Here is a 25,701-nt window from a genome sequence, read left to right on the forward strand (position 1 = left end):
GCAACGTCTCTTATAAATACACCTCCTACAGGGGTTTACATACACAACACTGTTAGTTGTGATTTGGGTTAAAATGATGCTGTCTGTTTTACCTCGCGTTACATCTACTTACTAGTAGAAATTGACTACAGTCGACGTTGACTTGATTTTCACTCGAGACACGACAGCGGTGTCCTGGGGGAAAGTCCTGCTTCAACAGCTTGAACTAAAGAACTTACTTCAGGAAAGCTTCAAACCAAGTTCAGGGACATGAAATGATTGCATTGGGCAGTATGTGAAACTAAATGAACCATGTCTGTGTTTAATTTTTTAAATCTCTGGAGCTTTTTTAGCACTATCCTCAGCTCCTTCTCCAGCTAATGGGCGTGGTCTGGTCGCTTGTGTCTGCAAACCTTGGTGCGGGATTTTATATATATATATATATATATATATATATATATACCGGAAAGAGCCGGTGCTGGTGCAGGAAGTGGAACGGTACCAGCTAGACATAGTTGGGCTCACCTCCACGCACAGGAAGGGCTCTGGAACCAAGCTCCTGGAAAAGGGTTGGACTTTGTCCTTTGCTGGAGTTGCCCATATTGAGAGGCGCCGGGCGGGAGTGGGGATACTCATGAGGCCCCGGCTGAGCTCCGCTATGTTGGAGTTTTTTCCGGTAAGCGAGAGGGTTGCCTCCATGCGCCTGCGGGTTGCGGGGAGTAAGGCTCTGACTGTTGTTTGTGCTTATGCACCGAACAGCAGCTCGGAGTATCCAGCCTTCTTGGAGTTGGTTGGAGTGGTCCTGGCGAGGGCGCCTCCTGCCGACTCCATAGTTCTCCTGGGAGACTTCAACGGTCTTGTGGATAATGACAGAGAAACCTGGTGGGGGGTGATTGGGAGGAACGGCTTGCCCGATCTGAACCCGAACGGTGTTCTGTTGTTGGACTTTTGTGCTAGCCAAGGTTTGGCCATAACAAACACCATGTTCGAGCATAAGGTTGTTAATAAGTGTACTTGGTACTAGAACACCTTAGGCTGGAAATCGATAATCGACTTTGTAATCATATCATCAGATATGTGTTGCCATGGTGCAAGATCACATTATAATGTGAATCTGAGCCTCTTTAGTGCTAAATATTGGCTGATTCTTTCATTCTTACTTCATATTGTTGTATTATAATTAGTGCTGTCATATTAGTGCGTTATTAGCGTGTTATTAACGGTGTTAACGCGAACCAATTTTAACGCTGTTAATTTTATTAACGGCGTTAACGCATTTTAATTTTTCAATTTATTTCTCGCGGGCACCACGCCGGATATAGCTCAACCGGAAGCAAAACAATAGGCATGCCGTTTGGGCTTGGAAGCTAGGATAACGTTACGGTTTAAAATGGTGGTGAGCGTGATACGGCAAAATGAATGATACGACGTGGTTCCCTTGACAAGACCGAAGTGGTATGAACAGTTTGTCATTGTGAACTGAGCTATCATCGTAACTATCCAGTCTGAAATACCACTCGATGGCCAAGCACACAGCTGATGCTAACTCTGCGCCCCCTTGTCATAGCCAGACACGAATGGATGACTTCAGACAGAAACACATGGACACCACAACGAAGAACAAACTTACTGCAGCCAAAGCTAAATGGATGCTACTGCCTGTTAACGTTGTGGAGGACGAGGATCTAGCTGATATAATACACATCACATTCAACGACAGGACCTACGAATTACCTTCGAGAGCCACCGTTACATTACTGTCTCTCTCTATCTATAACTCTCTTGCTCTCTCTCCCTCTCTCTCAAGTCCTTGTTTACCTAAAATGTGCACTTCATAATTTTATTTTGTACTGCCCTGTTTGGCAGTTGCTTTTCAATAAAATATAACATTTGGATAAAGCAAGCCAATCCACTATTTCATGTTGATAAGAGCATTCAAATAAAATAATGATAACTATGACATAAATGTGATTAATCGCGATTAAATGTTTCAATCGATGGACAGCACTAATTACAGTGATTGCAAGATTAATCTGGCAATCCTCTAACGGCATTAACTATTTGATCATGCGTTAACTGCATATTTTCTCCCAGTCCTGCCTGTGTGAGGTCAATTAAACATAAAAAATGAATAAATAAGATAAACGCCATGAATGCATTACAGCGACGCTGCTTTCACTTTAAAGGCGCGCGCTTCTGTAGCCTCGCCGACAGGCAGCGTGACGAAGTGAGTCTGACGTGAAAGCACATATTGTTCTGTAGCTTCTGTTCTCAACGAGCAGCGGTGCTGCCGCGAGCCACAAGCCGCTTCACACGCGTTCACAGGCGGGCAAATACACTACAAATATATGCGTCCACATTGAAAGTTAATCGCGCATGATCCATGCAGAACACTTTAAAGCAGCATTACTTCTGGATCTTTACTCTTCTCTCGAAGAGGAGAACTTTCCTCACATCAGAAGATGTTCAGTGCATTTGTTCAAGCCAACACAGACTGGACTTTTCTCACAGAGGAAGAAAAACTGAACTGAAAAATATGATAAGCACCTATTGCTTTTGTATGAAGTTAATCAGTTGCTGGTCTTTAACATACATCTTTAAGGTAAGCAACAGACTGAACATGGACAAAAGAAGGAGTGATTTGTCCCTCACAGGGACCCTTACTACTGAACAGTATATATATATATATATATATATATATATATATATATATATATATATATATATATATATATATATATATATAGTGATGTCATAAGAGGAATGGTCATCAATGGGAGGTACATTCCTTCCCGCTGGTTGCAGCAAGGACTACAACCAGCATGACATCCCAGTGACAAACTACAATTCCCACTCAGCAGTGCAGACAGGGCAAGGCGGCTGCACAGCTGAAAAGGATGAGGCTGATGAGCCTGAGGAGAGCTGGTGTGAGGTGGAAGACTGAAGGACTTATGTTTGTTTGGTACAACAACTGTTGTGGGAGTTATGTTTATTTTTTTGTTAAGAACTATTTAAATACAGAAACTTTAAGTTAAAGAAACCCTCGCCTGTCTTTATTTGTGTACCAACGCCTCACCTCACGATCCCGGCCTCTCAAGACATCACTGTGTGTGTATGTGTGTATACATGTATGTATGTGTGTATATACATGTATGTATATATGTATATATACGTGTGTATATATGTATATATACGTGTATATATATGTATATGTGTGTATATATGTATATGTGTATATATATATATGTGTATATATATATATATGTGTATATATGTATGTATGTATGTATGTATGTATGTTAACTTTCTGTTGCTCCAGAGTGCTGTTATATTGTTCTAATAACATTACTTTAAAATAAAAGCTGCAATACACTAGTTTTTACTTCATCATTGTATTTGGCGCATAATGCGATTAATCGTGATTAATCACAGAAAAATCATGCAATTAATCAGTTTATTTTTTTCAACTTTGCCCAGCCCTAGTTTAATCCTATTGGATTTTATCCGTCCTTGTCGTAGAATAATTGCGGATAAATATGAATGCCCCACTGCAATTATTCCATATTCTCTCAGACTGGTCTCTCTGTTTTTCCGGCAGATATTGACAAAGAAAATGCACTTCGTAACATTTAAACTGTACCGTCAGAAAACAAGAAGTGGTTTTAAAACATGTACAAGCTGAATGTCTCCAAAGTACAAGACACGACTAGGAAAGTAGAGCCCGAGTAAAAGAAAGAAAAATGGTGTGTACAACTAGACTATAAAAATTTTAAAAAAAGACAGAAATGCCAGAGAATTTTCTGGTTTAGGAAGGCAGATTTTTGCTTTATTCATGAATGTATTACTGTGGGATCAAAGCGCAGTCGGACAATAGAGGTGTCAGCACGGGGCTCAGAGGCCGTCAGTCACCACTGAAACCAGGAAGGTCACCGCTTAAAATCCCCGACCGGCTATGGACCGAGAGAGAGAGAGAGAGTGAATCATAACCAGTACCTTCTTTGGCATTAACTAGTGCTGCACCGGTGCTCACTGTAAACTGATCCAGTCAAAACAGGTAAGTGGTGGCCGTGAGAAATGATTGGTTGCTCCTGTGAAACCCATGCTTGGATTGTTGGTATTTATTTCTGGCAAAATCTGATACAATTCGAGGCCAACAGGTTCGCTTGCATGGAATGCACCATATGGCATGCTATGAATCCCTTGCAGGCTGGTTAAGTATTTGCATTCAGGTTGTAAAGACTACTTCTACAAAAAGGGAAAACACAGCTGATTGGATTCTCGTCCCGTTTCCCTCGTTTGTTCCTGTAACGCCTTTTCTGGATGAGCCCCAGGTGTTTCCGCTGCCAGCCCCGCCACCTAATTGGTCAATTATAATTAACTGTGAGGTGGGTTGCAGACGTACACACATACAAAACCCCCTTTTGCATTATTCATTCTGCTGTGGAGGCAGGCGGTTCACCCACCACAGCGCACCTCAGGGAGTTATTAGAGGTTTGGGAAACAACTCAATCCTTCATGCTCTTTTTGTGTTGACCCCCTCAATGTATCTCACACACATATGTACAGTACACTGATATCCATCAAGACCAGACAGGAGAGACAATATTCCTATTCTACAGAAGAAAAAAATTAAGAATAAAACCTGCAAACAACTTTTCATCCGTCTGTTCCTCAATTACTTCACGTAATCAACAAAATAAGTCAATAATAAGTTGGTCAATCAACCAGCAAAATCCTTTGAAGAAGTTACTTAATTCAAACATAGACAGAATGTGCTTTGGTTATCTTCTATTTGAGGACATTCTTGTGGACGAGGGCGAGGAATGTTGTTTTCATACTTCTAAATGATAAACTGTTGTTTATGTAATATCCAACTGGAAAGACAGACCTCAAGATATTCTCTTCTCCTTGAGGAAAAAGATTTTGATAACATATTTTTGGGCTGTCCTTCGGCTGCTGATCAAATTGGAATTTCAAAGACTTTTCAAGTGTTCTCAAAAAGACATCATCGGTTTCTCATTCCCTTTGTGAATGCACTGAGCATTAACATGATGACGACATCGCTGGATATCAGACTTCTTTTCAAGTCTTTTCAAAAACTACATTAGGTCCAAACACACACACTGAAATGTGCAGAAAGTTGTACGATGGACCAACATACACTATCAATGGGTCAAAAGGGCAAAGAAGGCAAGAACGGCCCAGACTGGGTCAAATAGGTCACCGTTGATTTCCTACAAAAACACGAACACCGGTGTCCCGGTAAAGATCCTGTGTATGCTCCATCCATCCAACATAGCCACCCACTCGCCTCACGTGGACACTCTCGCTCTTTATACGACGGCAAGTTGACTGTCCGATAATGACGAGGCTGGCTTTTTACTGGAGTTTTGTTTTAAGCCGTCTCCAACAGACTCTCAACGTTTCCTATGTGCATCGTATAACAATGACAATGTGTTCATATTCGAGAAGTTGGAAGATAAAGTGCTGGATAAACACTTACATTGTAGAGGGGCCCCGAGTTAAAGTCTAAATTTCAAGCTGTTATTACTTAAGTTTAATTTGCTGATTCCAAAATAAATCACGGTTAATCAAAACATATTAACTGTTTAAAACATAGAGGATTGATCCAGGTTGGTGAAATACAGCAGCAAATAACTTTTAATGAAATTTAAGATTCAGGTCCCCACTTTTATCATTTTGTTTGTTTTACACACCAAAGCAGTCTAATATTATTATTATTATTATTATTATTATTATTATTATTGTATACAATAGTATATCATAATATTTGTCCATTTGTGTGATTAAATGGTTATCCATTGCACACAGTCCGTGGCATGTGAGCTAAATTCTGCTAACAATCCCACAATTCATCACATTTTCCAGCTGCAAATACAGGAGTAGAAAATGAGACCTAAAACTAGGAAATTATTATTTTTGCACTTCGGTTTCCAAAGGGTTTTTAAAAAATTGTTAAAAAGTCTGTAATTAACAGAAGTTTAAGAGATTTTTTCTTTCTTGTTCTACAACATAAAATACTTAAGCAAAAAATACCTGTTTGATCATTTGTTTAGCTTTTTGGTGTCTTTTGTCCCTTGTAGTTTGAATCAAGTGTTCACAAATTCTACATGAGACAGCAAGATAAATGTGTTACTAGATGCATAGATGAAGATACAACATAACTGTTCTACTTTGGTTATATTGTTAATTATTATAAGGTGATGAAAAACCGTGTGAAGATGCAGCTAAAAACAGGCATTAAAACGGGTCAGGGGTGAAAAAGGTAAGAAGGATATTATCCGTGGGGGGTTATGGATATTTAATTGGGAGTATTGAATATTCACAGTTGATTCCTCCTGCTCAGACGAAAGTACATGCTATAAGCACTTGTCATCGAGACACAAATCGCAGAATAGATGGTATTCGTTGTAGTCTTTTCCTTTAAAAAAATTAATAAATATCGCAAACCCCAAAACTCTGCTTTTTTAAAAACTTTTACCTCCTCCTCAACCCACAACACAGCAAGGGCAAGAGCACGACATCTGCTCTCGTCATCCAGACACAATTCGCGGATAGGTATTCGCCGTAGTGTCTTTGAAAAATCTTTTTTTTAAAACCCCAGCAAGTTTTTTGAAAAAAAAAGCCTGGTCCGTTTTTGTCAAGGACTTTTTTTAAGCGGCTGCGCTTTAAAAAGTCGCGTCCAGTGCGATCGGCCTCTCAGTAATCTACTTCCTCATTAACGGAAGCTTTAGCTAATAACTTTCCACCGTTAGCTAGCTGGCTAATGTCGCGTTCTCTCCTGCTGTGTTCAATGACTCAATTCATCAAGCTGTTAGCTAAGGCCCCGTTTACACGAGGGGAAAACGCATATATATTCATGCGGTTTGGCCTTTCATTTACACGAAACGGAGATTTTATCACGGAAAACAATCATTTCTAAAAACTCTGGCCAAAGCCGAGATCTATGAAAACTCTGTTTTCGTGTTTGCATGTGCACTCGGTCAAACAGAGTTTTAGGTCCTCAAATGTCACCGTAAGCGACTAAAAAGGCATGACGTCATATATGAGCGTCCTCTGTTTACATTTTGCTTACTGATCACGGCGCTTGGTGGCGTATTTATCCGGGTTCATGTAAATAGAAACTTTTTGGAAAACGATCATGTGTGTACGATGTTATTTTTGAAAACGGCGGGGCAGAAATATTCGTTTTTGTAAATACCCGGCTGCGTGTAAATGTGGCCTAAGTCTATGTCAACAGAGCTCCTGGGTAACTTAACTTAGATATACCATCCAATATTATATTACCATGCTATAGCGCTCCATTCTGGCACGCACACCTGTTCACAGTTCACTGAATATAAGTACCCCCCTCCCCCTTCATCCCCAAAAAAAACCTCTTTGAATCTACACGATTCACGTAGGTTTTGGATTCAAAACGGCGAATTCCGCCAAAAGGTAAGGGATTTTCATGTCTGTAAAAAACACACTTTATCTGTTAACTCATTTTTTGAAATAGAGTGGCAAGTTTTTTATAACTCTGGAGCTTTTTCCAATTTACTTTAATGTCTTAAGTCTCGATATATACATTTTGCAGCTACTGTTCATGTTTTTTTTTTCTTCTTTTCAAAAGTATGTTTAAAGAACGACTTAGTTGATCATGAAACACGTGGGAATCGTCGCAGACATTTCATAAGTTTGTCTTTCATGTGTTTTCACGCTGCTTTGACGGGTTTGACTGCTGCATCGCTGTGGCTTTCACTCTTTTGGCTCCCGAACATCGAACTCCTCTGAGTGGAGAAATATCTGTCCGTTCCTGGTGTTGAGCCGCCGGACTGTTATATCACTCATCCGATTTCCTCCAAAGCAGCAAAATAAATGTATTTATTCATTAGTCACTGTAAGGCTGCCGGATAATTAACAAGTCAACAATTAGCAGGTTGATTCGTTGTGTTCATCCACGATGTCATTGCAAGTTGACTGTAATGCTTTCACTGAGTTTTGATTGACAGACGGTGTAGCAGTAACAAGAGCGCCGTGGCCAGTTTATGATTAAATACGACTGCAAATGTAATAATCAGCATTTCACTCACCAGACGCACATAAACCTTTGTGGGAAAGGGGTCATCTGTAAGTCCTGAGATTCTAACTTTTAGGTTTTGACATTTTGACAAAAACATTATAATACATATAGTGTATTTGTGAAAAACAATTTCATTATAAAATAGATACAACTTTTAATTATATTTTTTTTATTATATTATAAAATATATAATCTATATTTTGAGGCTGGGACTTCATAAAGAACAAACACACATGTCATATATTTTTGGGAAGGTTAAGCTCCTAAACTCGTGCAGGTTTCTCTTAAGAGGCGAGATCAATAACCACTTTTTTGGTGGGGGATCCACTTGTTGCCTGGCAACCTCCCAGGGATGAGAATTACACAGCAGACGTGTGGCAGCCGAGAGGCATAATGTTCAGATCACAAGAAAAAAATGGGTCATTTTATGAGCAAAAAAACCCCCAATGTTGATGTACTATGTGAGGGTCGTAAAAACATCTGCATTTAACATGTTGTAACAGACTTTAATGCTGACTCTTTTTTTATGGTTAACCAGATCAGGTTAACGATGAAGTTGAGAGAGTGTGAGCTGGAAAATAAGGCTCTCGGAGCAGGTGGAGGAGCTGAAAGCCCAGCTGCAAAGGCCCAGCGGCGGTCAAGAGGTGACGGTGGTGATCAAAACAGAGAAGCAGCCTCATCAAAGGGAAACTCAGTGGCCCGCAACGCTGCGTGAGGGAGATGGAGCGAGAGCAGGACGTGAACCCGTGGACACGCAACGAAAGGTTATTATCTATACTTTTACTCACTTTTCTCACAATTTCTACAATATGTGCTGTTATTCGTTACATTTTATGAACACAGTTTTGCCAAAATGTTGCCTACACAAAATATGGATTGCTTTGTTGTTTTGGAAGTTCAAACCAATCAGGTAGCTCTATCAGCTCCAATGACAGCAGACTTTGCATTTTGCAGCAGCACTAGCGGTAGCCTCGCCTGTTTTGCTTAAACATTCGACAGACAGTCTGACTAACAAACAACTTTTTGAAATGGATCTAGTCAGCCTCATCTGAGCCCTCAGATATGAGCCACCATTGGCCCTATTTAAAAACATGTTTGATTTCAAATTAAATGAAATATTTAAAAATATGAAATGTTTTCTTCATTGGTTTGGCTTAATGGTATTAACTTTGCACATAATCCCTGGTAGATAACTTGTCATCCGCAGAATTGTAAGATACAGTGTGAAAAGTATTACACAGGGTAAGCACACAAGTACACCAACCTTTCCAATAAACAAATGTTGTTGCTTATAATTATCACTAATAGTAACTTCTGTAGAGGCATAAGTATTACCGGTAGCTATATCTGCATTCTTTATTAAAATGGTACAGCCAGACATTGAGAGACAATCCATTGCTTGACTTTAACGTTTAATACTTAAAGTAAATTTAAAAGTACGTACTTTTTACTTTTACTTAAGTAGGATTGTTGATGTAGTACTTTTATTTTCCTGGGTACTTGTACTGTTACTTAAGTGCTAAACTTCAGTACTTCCTCCACCACTGCTTATGAGACACCCCCAGGAGAAAAACTATAATGTAGTCTATAAAGATACATATACATATCAGTCCATAGATCATTATAAAATAAGTAATTTGTCCTGTTTTGAAGTATTTCGTTGAATTGAAAACAAAACATTCCACTTGTGTCGGTATCCATTTGTTGCTATATAAGATGCTATTAGAAAGACTTTACTGGTTATTTATTGACACACAAGCAAAGAGATCAATTTCAAAGTCCTGTGTTTTGGTCAAAATCAGGTTTTACATTTGTAAACAAGTATAAAAAAAAGAAGAGGAACAGTCAACCTGCAGTGACATCATGGATGAACACAAACAATTAAGCTGCTAATGACTCACTCATTACTTACCTGGCAGCGTTACAATGTGCCCCTTAGCTGAAGGAGGTTCTGCTAAACCTGCATGATGTCATCTGGTTTCACCAGAATCTGACCCGGTGGCTCTGATGAGGAGCTTTAAGAAGAACTCTATAGAACCAGACCATCTTCTCTTTGATGGTCGGTTTACTGATGGAGGTCTATAGAGGAACAGGACTTCATTGAGACTATAGAGGACCAGGACTTCATTGAGACTATAGAGGACCAGGACTACACTGAGACTATAGAGGACCAGGACTATACTGAGATCTACAGAGGACCAGGACCACACTGAGACTATAGAGGACCAGGACTACACAAAGGTCTACCAGGACTACACTGAGGTCTATAGAGGACCAGGACTACACTGAGATCTATAGAGGACCAGGACTAATTAATTAGTCAAAGATAAAAAATTAATTATAGTTAACTGAACTGGTTTGAATCTGCTGAAATACAAACAGGCATATTTCATTATTTTCTGACATTTGTAGGACCAAACAGTTGGTTAGTGCCGGTCTTTCCCCCTGAGCGCCGTGACAGACGTGCCATGTTGTGCCAGACTTACATCCTTATCCTGTCGTACAATTTAACAAAAGACTTAACAAATGTAATCTTACTTAACGGAATTTAAAAAAGCCTTTGCTTGCCACAGGCCAGGATTCATCATGAATAAAACATAAAGCAGCCTCTTTAATATTAAAAGAGGAAATGCCCGACATTAAGACGTGTGTCTCTGTGCAGTATGATGGAAAACAAAGACAAACTGCTTAGTGTTTGATCTGAAATACCGTTTGTGTTCATAGCTGATGTGTGCACGGTGCAGCCTGAAGCGTCTTTAATGCATAACATTTATTTCTGCGGCTTTGTGTTGGAAATACGATAAGAGGAGCGGGTTGGAGGCCCCGGAGGTTCAGACAGGATTTTAACTGATTCTGATACCAAAGGACAATGTGGACGGAGAGAAGTGATGACATTCTGACTGCTGAAATGCATTTATTCCCATATACATATGTATTGACATGCCTTTTTGTCAGACAATATTCAATGTGATTTGGCACCAGTACAGAAATTGTGACTCATATAATTTCATGATCAATGGTACTTCACACAGACTCCATTTGAAAAACATACATTTTAGTGAATATATCTTTATCCTTATTTTTTAGCACCATTTTCTGACTGGTTTTCATTCCTTTGTTTTGATGATTTTTTTTTTAGCGGCAAACGAAAGCACACTGTATGAAAGTGTTAAAGTTCTAAGATCAAAACATGGATAACTCTCAGACAACAACCTGTCAATCACCTTGTAGCCCCGCCCTAAAGCATACCCTCTTTTATGGTCTGTTTGACTCTAAATGACCAGAATTAACTAAATTAACATCATGCTCTATTGAAAATAAATGTAGAAAAAAGTAGATTCATTTTCTCATAGACTTCTATACAACCAGAGGAGTCGCCTCCTGGTGTTGAAGAGAGAAAATGCAGCTTTAGCACATGAAGCATAATCTTCTATACAACCAGAGGAGTTTTAGCAATAGTTTCACTTCTCAGAAACGGAAGTTTCCGCCTGCTGTAAAGGGGTGTTTGTTGTTTGGGAATCTGTCAAATGTGTAACAATAAAAAACATATTTTGTGATACGAATCATATACAGTGGTCCCTTGTTTATCGCGGGGGATACGTTCCAAAAATAACCCGCGATAGACGAAATCCGCGAAGTAATCAGCTTTATTTTTAAGTGTGGCTTCAGCCGCATGGGGTCATAGACCCCATGCGGCTGATTTTGGACCTTAACTACTCCTTATTTTCAGCTACAGAAAAAAGTTCAATTATTCAAATATTCAGCTACTTAAGGACACACATGGTATGACTTTTCATATTTCTCACTTTTCAAATCTTCAAATTATTGAGCTTTTTATGATTTTTTTATCATCTTTTTTACAATGGGACCAAATGGGGAAATCTTCAACTCATGTTCAACTTCAAACGTTTACAGGTTCTTCATATGTTCAGCTAGAGACAATATTTGAAAATTCAAATGTTGACAAAACCTTTAGCTATTAATCTACGCTTTTAAATTTTTCATATTTTCTCAAATTTTAAACTTATGCAGCTTTTTATCAAAATAAAAATGAATGGTTTCCAATGAAGAACATCTTCAAATCCGCTTTCAACTCTTCAACTTTAAAAAGTAAAGGCTCTGTCATGCCTTCAGCTAGAGACACCATTTCACCTTTAAAATGTTGACAAAACGTTCAGCTATTACTGTATTACTCAGCTTTTTTAATATCTTTTATAGTGTTTTAACTGTCTGCGTTTATGTTTTATGTTTTTTCCGCACCTTTTCTGCCGTTATCATTATTGTGTGTTGGGCAGCTCATAGCGAGGGCACCTGGCGATACAGATATTTTAAACTTGCTCTCTACTCCAAACCGTATACACTTTGGGCATAATTTATAGCTCAAAACGTGGGAAATCTTGTCTTCTGCCGTGAACTGCGGTCAATAGGAATCCAACAGATTCAGAAGTGTTGAAATCCGACTGAATGTGAGAGCAAGTCCGTCCTCAGCAGCAACCCCTTTGGTCTGTGCATCTGCAGGCTGCAGGCACACGCGAACGGGTGCGCGTGCGCATGAACAGCAGCACACGTGAACGCCCACTAACGTGAATCGGCCGCGTGTGTAAACGCACGCGAACGGGCGCGCATAAGCCTTAACGGCCGCGTTAACGTGTTATCATGGTTGCATGCACGTTCGTGTGTGTGTGCGCGCGTGTGTGCAGGTCACTTTGGTTACAGACGTCAGGATTAACAGCGTAAAACTTTCATATACGTTCGTGTGTGTTCAGGACGTTCAGTGGTTTATTTCCTTAAGTCCACAGGCCAATCTGCCTCTAATCAGTCTGCTGGCTCTCATTTGGTCACCATAACGACGAGAGCACACAGGTGCTTCATATCAGCCAATCAGTTTAACACACAAACCAACTCAAGTGTTTATCTTTTGATTGAACCAATTCCAATTTAAATGTATAATTGGAAAAGTTGAAAGGAAAACTGCATCATCTAAATCAGGGGTGTCAAACATATGACCCGGCCCGCCACGGTGTCCAGTTTTAAATTAATGTCAGCCTCAGGTGGGGCTTGAACCACTGACCCTTTGCTTCTAAGACAGAGTTGCAAACCATTGATCCACGGGCACAGTTGGTGAGACACCTGATATTATTGAGTGTCTACAAAACCATCTGTTAAACCTCAGAATGTGAACGTCAGTTTTAAGCCGAACGTATTCTGTACCGAACGTATTCTGTACTGTACAGGAGACACTGCACGGAGCTGATTGATTGACAAGGGTGTGCAGTACAAAATGTTGTTTCAATAAGGTGGCAGCAGTACCCTGTAATAGTCTCTTATAACCAAAATAAAACAGTGTCCTTTATTCTCACGCGTCCACTGTGTAATTATCACCTGTGCCAGGTTTCTTCTCGAAGAACGCTGCAGGAAATACATCAAACAAAACACATTTAAAGGCAGAGGACCGTTGTCAAATACTTTTCTTCTTTTTTTTGCATACATTAATATCACATACGGTCAGGATTCAGATAAAACAAAAAGATTTAATAGCGCTGCTTTGATTGTTTTTTTATTTGAGTCAGAGAAAGCGGCAGGTGGAGCTTGGCGCTTCCTCGCATGATAAATAATCAAAGGGCTCGCGGATCACTGCCTGAACTCATTAGACTCACTGTTTTTACCACTTTGCCGTGACTGCTGCTCATTAGAGGCGTCTCGTGCTGGCGTCCTTTTCAAATGGTTATCAAAGCATAAAAGTATGATATCGCTGTAAACACATTTTTTTTGTTTGGAGATAAATCTATAAAGACTTTTAATATGTCACAATGGGGATTTATATATTTTCTTCTTTTTGTAATTGAACAGTGAAATCCCACCCCCTGGTTCATAAAACCCATGCACCCAAAACCCCCATTGGTTCCAAATGAATCCAATTAGCTGCACTTTATATTGTTTTGCTCGTTGCTTGTGACACTGATACCAACGTTTAACCAGCACATGACTCCTGACTCACCATGCATTTGTTTAATTTCCAATAAATCTCCTTCTGAGATGTAAGTAAGTACATGAGCAGTTGGGGGGCAGGGGATCATAACTTTGGAGGAACAGCACCAGACGCCATCTTCTTCATGAACCGTAAAGTAGTCTCCTCGAGTGTACCTATGTTTTGTCACAGTGTGTAAAGTAGATGAATATCCTGAGCTTGAGATGATCCAGGTCTAATATGACCTCAATTGGAAGCATGTTGTAGTCCTTCACAGCCACTTGTCTGTATTTTTATTTGCTGCCTTGAAGGCCGATCACACGTCCTGGCAAAGCAAGTGGATGCAACTGATCATATGTGATGAACTGAAAATGGATTCTGATCAGTACTGACTGTGGGGTTCATGCCCTTACTGATGCATTGATAAATCAATGTATTTGAACTACAACATATCAAAGAATGTCACATAAAGTGAGCAAGACCACTCAAATTGGACCAAAGGAGCAAAACTTTTTTATTTTACTGAGGACAGTTTTACCCAACGATTTTTTTTGTTTTTTTTGCACAGATTCATTTCACGTGGACAAACAAAGCTAATTTCTGCAAAACATGACATCTCGGATGGCAACATGACATCGCGGATGCAAGGCAACCGCACAACCTATCTGAAACTATTTTTTAAATGCATCGACTTTGCAATTTTTTGTTTTATTACTTACAAAAACAATGTACAAAGGTATGAAGGAATGTGTTTAAATTGGGCCAGCTGTCCAGCCTTAATAACTGATGGGAGTTGTCAATATGGTGACCACTTATCCACTGTCAGATATTTCTAGAATTTGGCTGAGAGTTGAAATCACATATTACATCATTATTTTTTTTGTTCAGCCAATATTCATAAATTAACTCCCTGTATTCGCTCATATTCACGGTGTACAGCCTCTACTAGCTTTAATAAGATAACCCTTCTTATTGGGGTTAATCAGCTTACTGCAGCTCTGTGTGGCGCTCCCTCCCCAAACAGGTCGGAAAGTCACTAAGCCAATTTAATTTCCTCCAGGATTACTGGATTTGGAGAAGGGGTGAAAATCTGAATATTAGCCGTGGCATTCATGGACTCTCCCTCACACAGGGAGTCAAGAGGAGGTGGATGAGTATTGGTGGAGGGTGGGAGGTGTGTAAGCTGGCCTTGGTGAAGGGTGGTGGGGGTGTGGATGCACCCAGGATGCATGAAGACCCTAGCCCTCAGATCGCATACATGACCTTTCACAATAAAATCATCCAGAGGAAACTCAACAATTCAATTTCAAATCAATTCATTACATTTTGTATTGCCCCAAAAAAATATGAATTTGCCTCAGAGGACGCATACAACATCCTCCTCAACTTGGGACCTCACATGCCCCCCCCCCCCCCCTTCCACCCCCCACCTCCACCACAACCACCTCCTAGAAAGCAATCCAAGGATTTTTGCTCTACTATTAGTTTTTGCCAAAAACACAGGACATCAAACATACAACATTACAAACCACATGCAGCAGTGAACGCCCCATTGGCTGCTGTGTTCATCATAATGCCTGCTGCTGGCCTCGGGGTTGATGTTGTATGTCATGCCCAATCTCTTTACCCTCATTTCCTGTCGACACATTCAGCTGCACAAACTAAACTTATCACGGAGGAGCCGACACTATTTTCTATTACTATTTCTTATACTATTTACTATTACTACTATTTTACTAGTGTCATCGTTCCCTTTAGAGAGGGAACAGTCAGCACTTGAAGCTTAGAACATCGCTTGTGTGTGCATGCGTGTGTGAGGTTGTGTCTATGAAAGTTAGGACAGATAGTTCCTCCGCACAGTTCAAAGCCCATAAAAAAATAAGTACAGGCTAGGCTTGAGGCCGACGTTTTGGCGCATGCCTAATAATCACAAGACCAGCAAATGGATAACCGTTATAAACACGTCCAAACACATCCACCACATACCTCCGCTGCTAGCCAGTGTTCATCAATGTGTGAATCCGTGTGAGGAGACGGGCAGCTTTGCAATGATGAGGTTACGTAACACCGTCCCGGATGCATGCATGTGTGTGTGTGTGAGTGACACTGGCCAGTCTGATGCCAACAGAAGGTTACCAGATACATGCATACGCATGCTCGCACGCACTCTCGCTCGCACACGCGCACACACACACACACACACACAGCTCAGAGGCAGCAGCAGCAGGAGGTTGCGCAACCAGCCCGAGGTTGGTCTTCACTTTCACTGATGGCACTTTATTTTCCATTTTGCAGAATATACCTGTATTCACCTTCATCTCAAACACTTCGTTTTTGCGCCTGTCTCTTTAAGGCAGCATACCACAAAAAAACAGTCTGCTCTGATTGGCTGATTGTGAAAATAATATGGTTACTAATGAAGCATCGAATTTGGTTAGTTGCGGATGAATGTGTTTCGGTGGTTGGTTTAAAGGTTTATTGGATGGATGAAATGACAATTTTTTTACTTTTATCTGCCATTAATCAATTTGACGAGACTATGTGATGTGCATGTCCTGGATTGGGAGTTTAATTCCCACTGAGACCACCCCATGTGAAAATGTCAGCACTCATGGTGCAGTATGGTGCTTTGGAATAATCCGTTCTCCAAATAGCACTCATCACACGTGGGCTCTGACGGGATTACATGTTCAACTGGACCCAAATGTCAGTGGTGTGTCAAAAAAAGTGATTGTCGCTCTGAAGTGTTTTATAGATGGATTGTCATTGTCTGTGCTGCCCAGGATGTATGGACATAGACTTGGTCTGTTGGAAAAACTCATTAACAACCCGGCGACAGTATAGCATTTATTTAAATGCTATACGGTACACATAATAAATAAATATGGTAGGAGCTCAAACACATTGGGGCGTCCCCTTAAAGGGACAGTGTGGAGGATTTGGTGGCATCAACCTTCGACTGTACATAAGAAGTGGACGTAGTCATGGTGACATCACCCGTTGGTTTGTGGACTGATGTTTTGAGGCTTTGAATTTGGCGATTTGGCCGTGGCCTTCTTGAATTACGGCCGTCGCCAATTTTTTGTGAACGAACGGAAGTGACCACTATGGATGAGTGACTTAGTGACACCATATACAGCTCTGGTAGCGACCTGTCAATCACCTTGTAGCCCCGCCTTAAAGCATCCCCTGCTTTATAGTCTGTTTGACTCTAAATGGACGATAATTTACTAAATGAACATCATGCTGTATTGAAGAAGACTTGAAACTACAGATTGAGACAAAAACTCATGTTTACAATGTTTGTTGGGGGAATACATCAAGAGAGAAGTAGTCATTTTCTCATAGACTTCTATACAACCAGAGGAGTCGCCCCATAGTGGTCAGGAGAGAGAATGCAGCTTTAACACATAAAGCGTTGACTTCTAGACAATCACTGGAGTCATCCCCTGGTGGTCAGTAGAGAGAATGCAGCTTTAATACATGAAGCATAGACTTCTATACAACCAGAGGAGTCGCCCCCTGGTGGTCAGGAGAGAGAATGCAGCTTTAACACATCACGCATAAACCTCTATACAACCAGATGAGTCACAGGCACAGGACCCGCTCCCAGATACAAAGGACTCATTTTCAGATAACGAAAACACAACAAGTCTTAGTCTCAGGTGTTTTTACACCAATAAAAACTTAATTATGAAAATGACGTTCCATTTTTGCTTACAGATCCACTAAAAATGCAAAACGCTGGCCCAAAAACCAGTTAAATCTTTCTTGATAGAGAATAGAGGGAATTTTCTCGGGTCCAGTTGAACGACTCAAATCCTGCCGAGGTCATGATAATAATAAAACAACCCAATTAAAAATTTAGTTTGGTATTTACACGCACACAAACAGACAATGAGGAATAATACAGCACTCTGCTTTTGGCCCATGTCCACGTTCGCAGCTTTTTGTTCCCTAATCTTTTGTCAACGGCATGTTGCTGTCATTTGAAGAAGATCAGGCCTTCGAAGGAACGCACTTCAACCTTTTTCTTTCTTTGAAAAGCACATTTACATAACTAGTGGCCCTTCCACCAGGCTGATTCAAACGGCCCGGATTTTAAGAGTTAAACGGAAAACATTCCGATCAACTTGTTTCAGCAGCACTAGTAGAAATACTTTTCCTTTTTAAAAAAAAGGTCAAATAAAAGACCGAGCAGTGCTTCTCGAGCTCACAAATTAAGTTGTTGTTTCTCATTTGTTGAATCTAAACACAACCAGATGTCAAACCGTGCTAATGTGCAAACCTCGCGTTGACAATACGTAAGTAGTTTACAGGACGTAACTCTGCCTGATAAAACACACATCTTCATTTGTGTAGAGATTAAGGTGCGATGTGTTAATTAGTAGCCTTCATAGGCGCTGGTAGATCCGCATGAGAAGTGAAATTATTTTTGAATAATGTATCCAATTTATGATCAGAGGACTGGAAACACAGCCCCTATCAGGCTTAATTGGAGACACTCAATACGCAATACCAAAACCCCACCTTCATTAAAATTCGGACAGCCTCCTGCTTTCGTTGTCATAGGAAACCCATCCTTATTAACGGCCAGAGACTCCTGATCCATTATAAACCATTCGGTGCTGTTTTATTTATCTGTTTATTTGTCTTTAATTAAAACCAACAAGCAGAGCGACTTGTCCACAAACGACTGCAGTAAATTATCCTTCATTAAATTATAGCCGTTGTGAAGTTAATTGCAGTAAAGCCTTCGCTGCGTTAGATGTTGTGTTTACGAGACTCGGTACTATGCGAGGAAAAACCACTCAGAGGAAATCTTGTGAAATTAAAGATTTTTCTTCTTTACATAGTGTTCATCACAGTTAAACCTCTTAGCTCATTGAGAGAGGTTCAGAGTCAAATGCCGCGGAACGGAAGATTTACCGGTGATACAATGACATACGGGTAAAAAAAATCAATTAGATTTAAAGCGTAATTCTGGCTTCATCATTAGATTAATCCCCCCTCCACGATTCATGGGAGCTAAGCCGTCCACGATGACATTGTGGTGGCCGCCTCATCTAGCTGCGTATCCCTCTGGGAGCGCCATTGTTCGCTTTATGCATGACGTTAGCATAATCCTCGGCCAGAGTCTGCAGCCGTTCCACCTGTGCCTTCACACTTTTGAGGCCAATGCAAGAAATCCAGAGGGGGTTTCTGTCAGAGAGGAAGCGGAGAAAAAAACCTCACCGAAGCTTGCAGTTCTTTCAAAGAAAAGGGGAAAGGAACCTTAAGTGGATTATCTGCGAGACTTAAACAAGCTACAAAGAAAGTCTGGTATTAACTAGTGTTCTCTATTGCTTCAGCCCATGAACCCTAAAAAGTCTGATTTTGTGCCCCTTTCCCCAAATGGATGCAGATATGTCGGGCTGATAACCTTTAAATGATTAGGCACTAAATCAAATAACTTTAAATGACCTTATGACTGGTAAAATCATTTTAAAATGTATTGTCCTTGTCCAGAACTCACACCACAATATTATTCCTTTTTGGGGGATTAGACTTTCCAGTAGGTATTTTCATGTGAAACAAGACAAAACGGATTTGTTGAAAGATCGTTCTATGTCTACATGAATCAAACAACTAAATACACATAATTAATGTGTTCTGTTGCTATTAAAGTTGTATTTTTAAATGCGTATGAGCATAAACACACAGACATGGTCTCACCACATATGTTATACATAAACTGGTGATCATCCCATAATACCCATAGTAAACACTGACAGGCAGATATAAAATCATCTGTCTCAAATACTGATACAAATTGACACAATAAAAGTAATTCCTGCTCCATGAATCATCAAACTTAATTTATGTTTGGTAAATCATTATTTTGTGAACTTGGGTATCCCACACAGGGTTATGAAGTGCAAGACTTTGCCCTTCAGGGTGGCTGAAAAAACGTGGACATGTTCCAACAAACGCCACCAAACATTATCAATCCGGCCTGGCTTTGGACCAGCTTTTGTTCTACACACTCTCAAAGTTGTTGTTTTTTTCGTGATGAGGCTTACCAAGTACATTATTGTGCCTGTGAAGCCACACTGGAGTGTGGCTCCACATCCCACCCACCTGAGGACAGAGGCCGAGAGACACAGCTTCCTGCTGAAGGGTCTGACGGTGATTCAGAGACACAAAGGGGCGCTTTTTTAATGTTTTTCTGATAAATTGGAAATGGACGAATCCATAAATCTGCTGGATTTATCCGGTGCTGCAGGGCTAAGTAATTAAACAAGACATGTGCCAGTTGGCACGGACCCACCACAGACTCCCCTCATCCTCCTCCTACAGATCTGGCCAAGCAAACAACCAGGCAGCTTAATAATTTCCCCTTTGTTGCCGGTTAATTGGCGTTCTGCAGCGTCTGCCATCGCCACTCACTTCGCACAACAACACAGAGACGAGGAAGTCTTTGTGTTCCGTTAGAAAACGTGGTATCGTCGACTATGATTTCATATCTTTGTCGTCTGTCATGCGAGGAAATGTGTGAATGGTGGACAATACCTAAAAGAAATGCTCTAATATGAACACAAACTTAGATTCCACAATAGGCCAAAGTCAGCTCTGAAAACACACACACACACACACACACACACACACACACAGACAGACGTCTGTTGCTGCTTCTGGGAATTTTAATCCTCAGGAAATTTCGGGTTAAATTAAATTCCAAATACTTTCTGTTTTCTTCAATTATTCCTAACTTCACCTGAGCACCAAACATCCGATACCATCAATCAGTAAAAAAAAAAGTTCATATTGAGGTGACTCACCAGTCTGTTGTCAAACAAAGCTCTCTCATTGGTTAATGTCCGAAAGATGGTCGGCTAAAGTGAAAAGAGAAGGTTCTGTTACTTCCATAAACACAAAAACATGGAAGGAAATCATGAATCGTTGGTATTGATCAGCAACATTTTCAACCCCTTACACATCAAGTACACCGGCTCATCTCATGAAATGAGTGCGGGAATTCACACAGTCATTGGTTCTTCAAGTAGATAAGCGTGCTTCATTTTAACCCTAAACACAGCCATTTTAATAGATGTCAAACTGATATACAACACATTAGGTGTATTAAAAGGACTTGCTACGGTTTCTGCTTACTGTGCATTCTGAAAAAATCCGCCATGAGGCCATAGAAGTGATGAGGTTTTGTCGTTGAGAGGGAAAAAAAAACACAGCAAGTCCTCAAGCTCGTTTAAATTACACAAACAAGATTTGACTGGATGCTTTGTGGAGGAAAGTCTTGGAACCCTGTCACTGAAGGTTGTTGAAGGCTTTGATTGACAGGTGTCCAACCCCAGACGACACAGTTGTCCAAATTGGCAAGAACGGACATTTTAAATAATTGTTCTTGAGCTATTTGAATATTTTGCACTTCATGCCCAAGACTCGCTTTGAACTCCTACAAATGGATGAGGAACAGCCGAATTGTGAAGTAGAAATGAGGAGTTATCATATATATAACTCCTCATTTCTACTTCACTTTGCAACCAGAAACACTTCCACACTTGGCCACATGGCAGCTGAACGTTATAATTATGTCATTTCAAGTAAATAACACAATATAAAAAGTATATATTAGAGGGTATGGTTGTTTTTTTAGGATTCAAACATCGATGGCCAGAGAGCAAAACCTTCGATCTAAAAAATGCTTCTTAGTTTTTTGATGAATACTGTTATTTTCTAGCAGAATGTAATTTGTTAAGGATACCCAACACATAATACAAAATAGAAGTGCAGATAAGAGGCTTTTCCTTAACATTGCTGAATAATTTGGCAGACAGGAGGTTTAGCACTTTTGATCATCGATATTAGAAAGAATTATATTACGCTCGTTTTTTTCTGAGCATTCTCCTACAAATGTCCACCAACACTTATTGATTTTAGCTTGTTGCAATTATGCAAATCGCTTCAACATAAACTTCATTACGTACAAATTGATTTTAATGGAAAAAAAATTCCAACTCGTGACCACTGTGTTTCTAAAAGTCCTTGCTGCTGGGTACCCGGCCTTTGGGCTGTAACTCAACTGATCAAAGACATTTAATAAACGCTCAAACATGATTCTGCGAGTGACAATGGGAACACCGTCTGATCTCTGTGTGACCTCTCTTTGTGGTAGCTACACCTCCTCGGCAGCACAAAGCCATATATTCAGTCGCTCCAGACTCACCTGATATAACGGAGGTGGAACAAATAAATCTTTCTGGCGAGAGAAGCAGCGCCCACAGAAGAAACCTGCTGAGCTGTGGGCTTTGAGGCGAGAACAAACAGTCGGCACGGGGCGAAAATAATGACGCTAATAAAAATAAATAAAAAGATATTCTAATTTATTGCGTGAGGTTGGAGCAGGTGCTGTTGCAGAGAGTAATCATAGCCACACGTAGAATTAGAGTTGCGTTTTTTCTAGACACGGAAAGTGCCGACAGAGCAAAAATAATGTGCTTCCATTCGCGAGTTGGACAGCGACCCGACACACAACAAAGCCAGACCTCAGGGGGTTCAAGCTCTCTTTTTTTAATAATATATTTTATTAAAGAATATGCACAATATGGCAACAGAGATCAGCAAACAGGTATTTTCATTTTTTTTCTTTTGTGTGGTAATTTGTTTGCCATAATAGTGAAAAAAGGAGAAAAAAAGACAGGAAATTTGAGCAAACAGACAACGTAAAAAAGAAGAAAAAAGAACAACAAAAAAACAAAAACAAAGGGAACATGTGAAAATAAGGGAAAATAATACATCAAAACACGCCCACTCACAAACCCACCCACACATATGGCCTTTAGATTTGTTCACAGAGTTTGAAGTTATCAAATTTAGTTTTTATTTAATCAGACAGATGAAGGACAGAACCAGACGCGCCTCAATCATCGGGCAACACCAACAGGTCTTGAAAATAAGAAATGAAAGGCTGCCACTTCCTCATGAAAAGGTCCTTACAGCCTCTTAGTGTATAGTTTATTTTTTCCAGACTCAGGAAAAACATTACATCCTTAAGCCAGGCAGACTGAAATGCTGGATTTTTAGGCTTCAAGGCAAGCAATATTCTTCGACAAGCCAGAAGAGTGGCAAAGGCAATTCTCTCCTTCTCTTTGGTATTATATAGGATGAGTTTGGCAGGGGACTCCAAAGATTGCCAAAAGAGGGCACGACTGCAGCTTGATCCCCAAAACTATAGATGAGACATTAAAAATATAGCACCAGAACTGTCCAAGTTTAGGACATGCCCAAAACGTGTAACAAATCCGCTTGAGGATAGTCACAACGTTTACATCCAGCGTCATGGTCTGTGAACATTTTAGCTAGTCTGCTTTTAGTAAAGTACATCCTGTGGACCACCTTAAACTGAATAAAATTAAGACGCACAAGACATAGACCCTCCTTAGTACACCCACCCACAAATTCTCTGTCAAGTTCATATTCAACTCACTTTCCCATTTGATTTTGATTGTAGAAAAGGTATCCATTGTTGTTATGATCTGGTTGTAATCTTTAGAGACCAGCCCCTTCTGAGTTGGATACGTGTCCAGTAGGCTTTCCCAAAGTGTTTTGCATGGGAGGTCAGGGTATGACTGAAAGTGTTTCATTACAAAGTGGCGGACCTGAAAGTATCTGGAAAGATTTGAACGGTGCAAGTCACATCTGTTACAAAGAGAGTCAAAGCTAGAGAAGTGGTCATCGTCATAAAGATCCCTGAAACACTTGAGTTCTGTAAGCCCAGCACGTCATTAACAGTGTTCGTCGCAACGTTCAAGAAGCGGCGAGTTGAGACCGCAAACAAATATGAATTATGAAGAGCAAACGGAAGGGATTTTACTGGTGATTCAGCTCTCGTGTGATTAGCACCCACCACTCTTTTACAAATGAATCACCTAACAAATTGCAGCAAATTTTCTTTTTTGGGGGTATATTGCAAACCAAAAATGTCAACTCAGTATCTCCCAGAGAAGAGATGAAATACATTATTAAATCTCCTCGTCAGTCAGAGTGAGGAATAACTGAAAGCCGACCCGCGAGTGTCCGCTTCTATGTGCCGCCATCAGGGTGGCCGTTGACTCAACTTTAATCTCCTCAAGTCAAGCCCTGGCAGGGGTTTATGGGGAAAAAGCCTGCATGCGGTTGCATTACTCGGCCCTATTAGCCAACCTGTTCCTCTGGACACGGGAACGGGGAAATCAATAGGAAAGGCCACTTTCATGCCGACAATGGATTCTTCTCTGCATGTGTGTGTGATTGTGTACCATAAACATATGATGCTGAGATAAAAAAAAGGAGATTATCTCTTCTTAGGAAATGACTTGCCTGATTCCATAATAACGTATCGAGAAAATCCTCTTAAACCACATTAGGGTAAAACAAAAAGAGGGTTTCAAACGATTACATCCTGGAGGTTTGTGAGCCGTTATCTATATAGAGAGGATCAAGAGAACAAAACTCATATTTCCATTCATCCGAGGACAGCCTCCGTTTACTGCACAAGCCGTTGCACACTGGCATGAAAGGAAGGTCTGGAATGGCCGATATGATTTACGAGCCACTTGGATAATCACCAGCAGAACTGGTCCATTTGGGCTCTGGTTCAGATGGCCTCCCGGACGTTTGGTCTTGTGTAATCTGGGACCTTTTCTGACCCCGAGCGTTAGCTGTTCCCTAATATCACTTATCCTTATTAGTTATTATTACAGGCTCGGGCTGAGTTATATGAATCATTCATGTGGTAGTGCAGAGACTAATTGAAAAGAAAGAACAGATTGTGCAGTTCATTGGTTCAGTGTGCCTCTTATTATTATTATTATTTTTAGACTGCAGATACTGGCAGGGCATCTATAAAAAGCCTAAATACCAAATAATTCTGATTGGAGAGCAAATCCATGAACACGATTATAGAAGAAAGTGTGGCGTTTTCGTGGCACCAACAATGTGTCACAGTGAGCGGCATGCAGTAATTAGCAAATGTTTAAACCGTTACGAAATATGTCCTTGTATTTTGTGTGAGTTTGACAGAAGACGTAAAAAGAAAATATTCCATCAGATTGTGGTCAATTGGAAGGAATTCCCTCAAGACGTTTCTGAGACCAGAATTGGACGGACATGAGGTCACAAAGACTTTGACCTATTAAAAAACAAATTTGAGTTTGCGAGGCCAAATCAGGTGTCGTTGCCGACCTACAAAAAAAAAGCTGCGTCATCCTCTCCACTGATGAGTCAATTGATTGAGAGAAAAAATAACGGTGTGTATTTTGATGATCCATTAATCGTTTAATAATTTTTCAAAACATTTCCAGTATTCTCTGATTCCAGCCTCCTAAATGAGAGAATTTCCTGCTTTTCTTTGTCACACATCATTGTAAAAAAAAAATATTTTTTGAGTATTTTGTCTTTTGGTTGAACAAAAAAAATACGTTTAAAATGTTGAAGTTCAACAGACAAATAAAATGTTGGTTAATAGAAAAAAAAGTATTCGCAGATTAATGGAAATGCTGCTGCAGACAGCTGTTCAAAAGCTGCCAGAGGTTGAAGGGTTAAAGAGAGAAAGACAGAAAAATCTGAGAATGAGAAAGAACACGTTGACATGAGGAAGGAAGGAATAAATACTCTTCTGACCACTCAGCACTTT

The 25,701-nt window shown here is 40.2% G+C and overlaps 1 protein-coding gene across 1 annotated transcript in view; it reads right to left on the reverse strand.

Annotated features, from left to right (window-relative positions):
* The window catches only part of rasgef1ba (RasGEF domain family, member 1Ba), a 79,653-nt gene extending 58,383 nt beyond the window's left edge, over positions 1–21,270 (reverse strand). Inside the window, exons 1-2 of the mRNA XM_068605061.1 lie at positions 21,183–21,270; positions 20,852–20,905 (exon numbers count right to left, since the gene is read on the reverse strand). Of these exons, the coding sequence (XP_068461162.1) occupies positions 20,852–20,905; positions 21,183–21,215 (87 nt within the window). The 5' untranslated portion in view covers positions 21,216–21,270. The remainder of the gene's footprint in view (positions 1–20,851; positions 20,906–21,182) is intronic.
* Between the last annotated feature and the right edge of the window lie 4,431 nt (positions 21,271–25,701).

This window comes from Clinocottus analis, unplaced genomic scaffold, assembly GCF_023055335.1.
Source record: "Clinocottus analis isolate CAN_PGR_092001 unplaced genomic scaffold, fCliAna1.0.p SCAF_7, whole genome shotgun sequence".
Taxonomy (NCBI): domain Eukaryota; kingdom Metazoa; phylum Chordata; class Actinopteri; order Perciformes; family Cottidae; genus Clinocottus; species Clinocottus analis.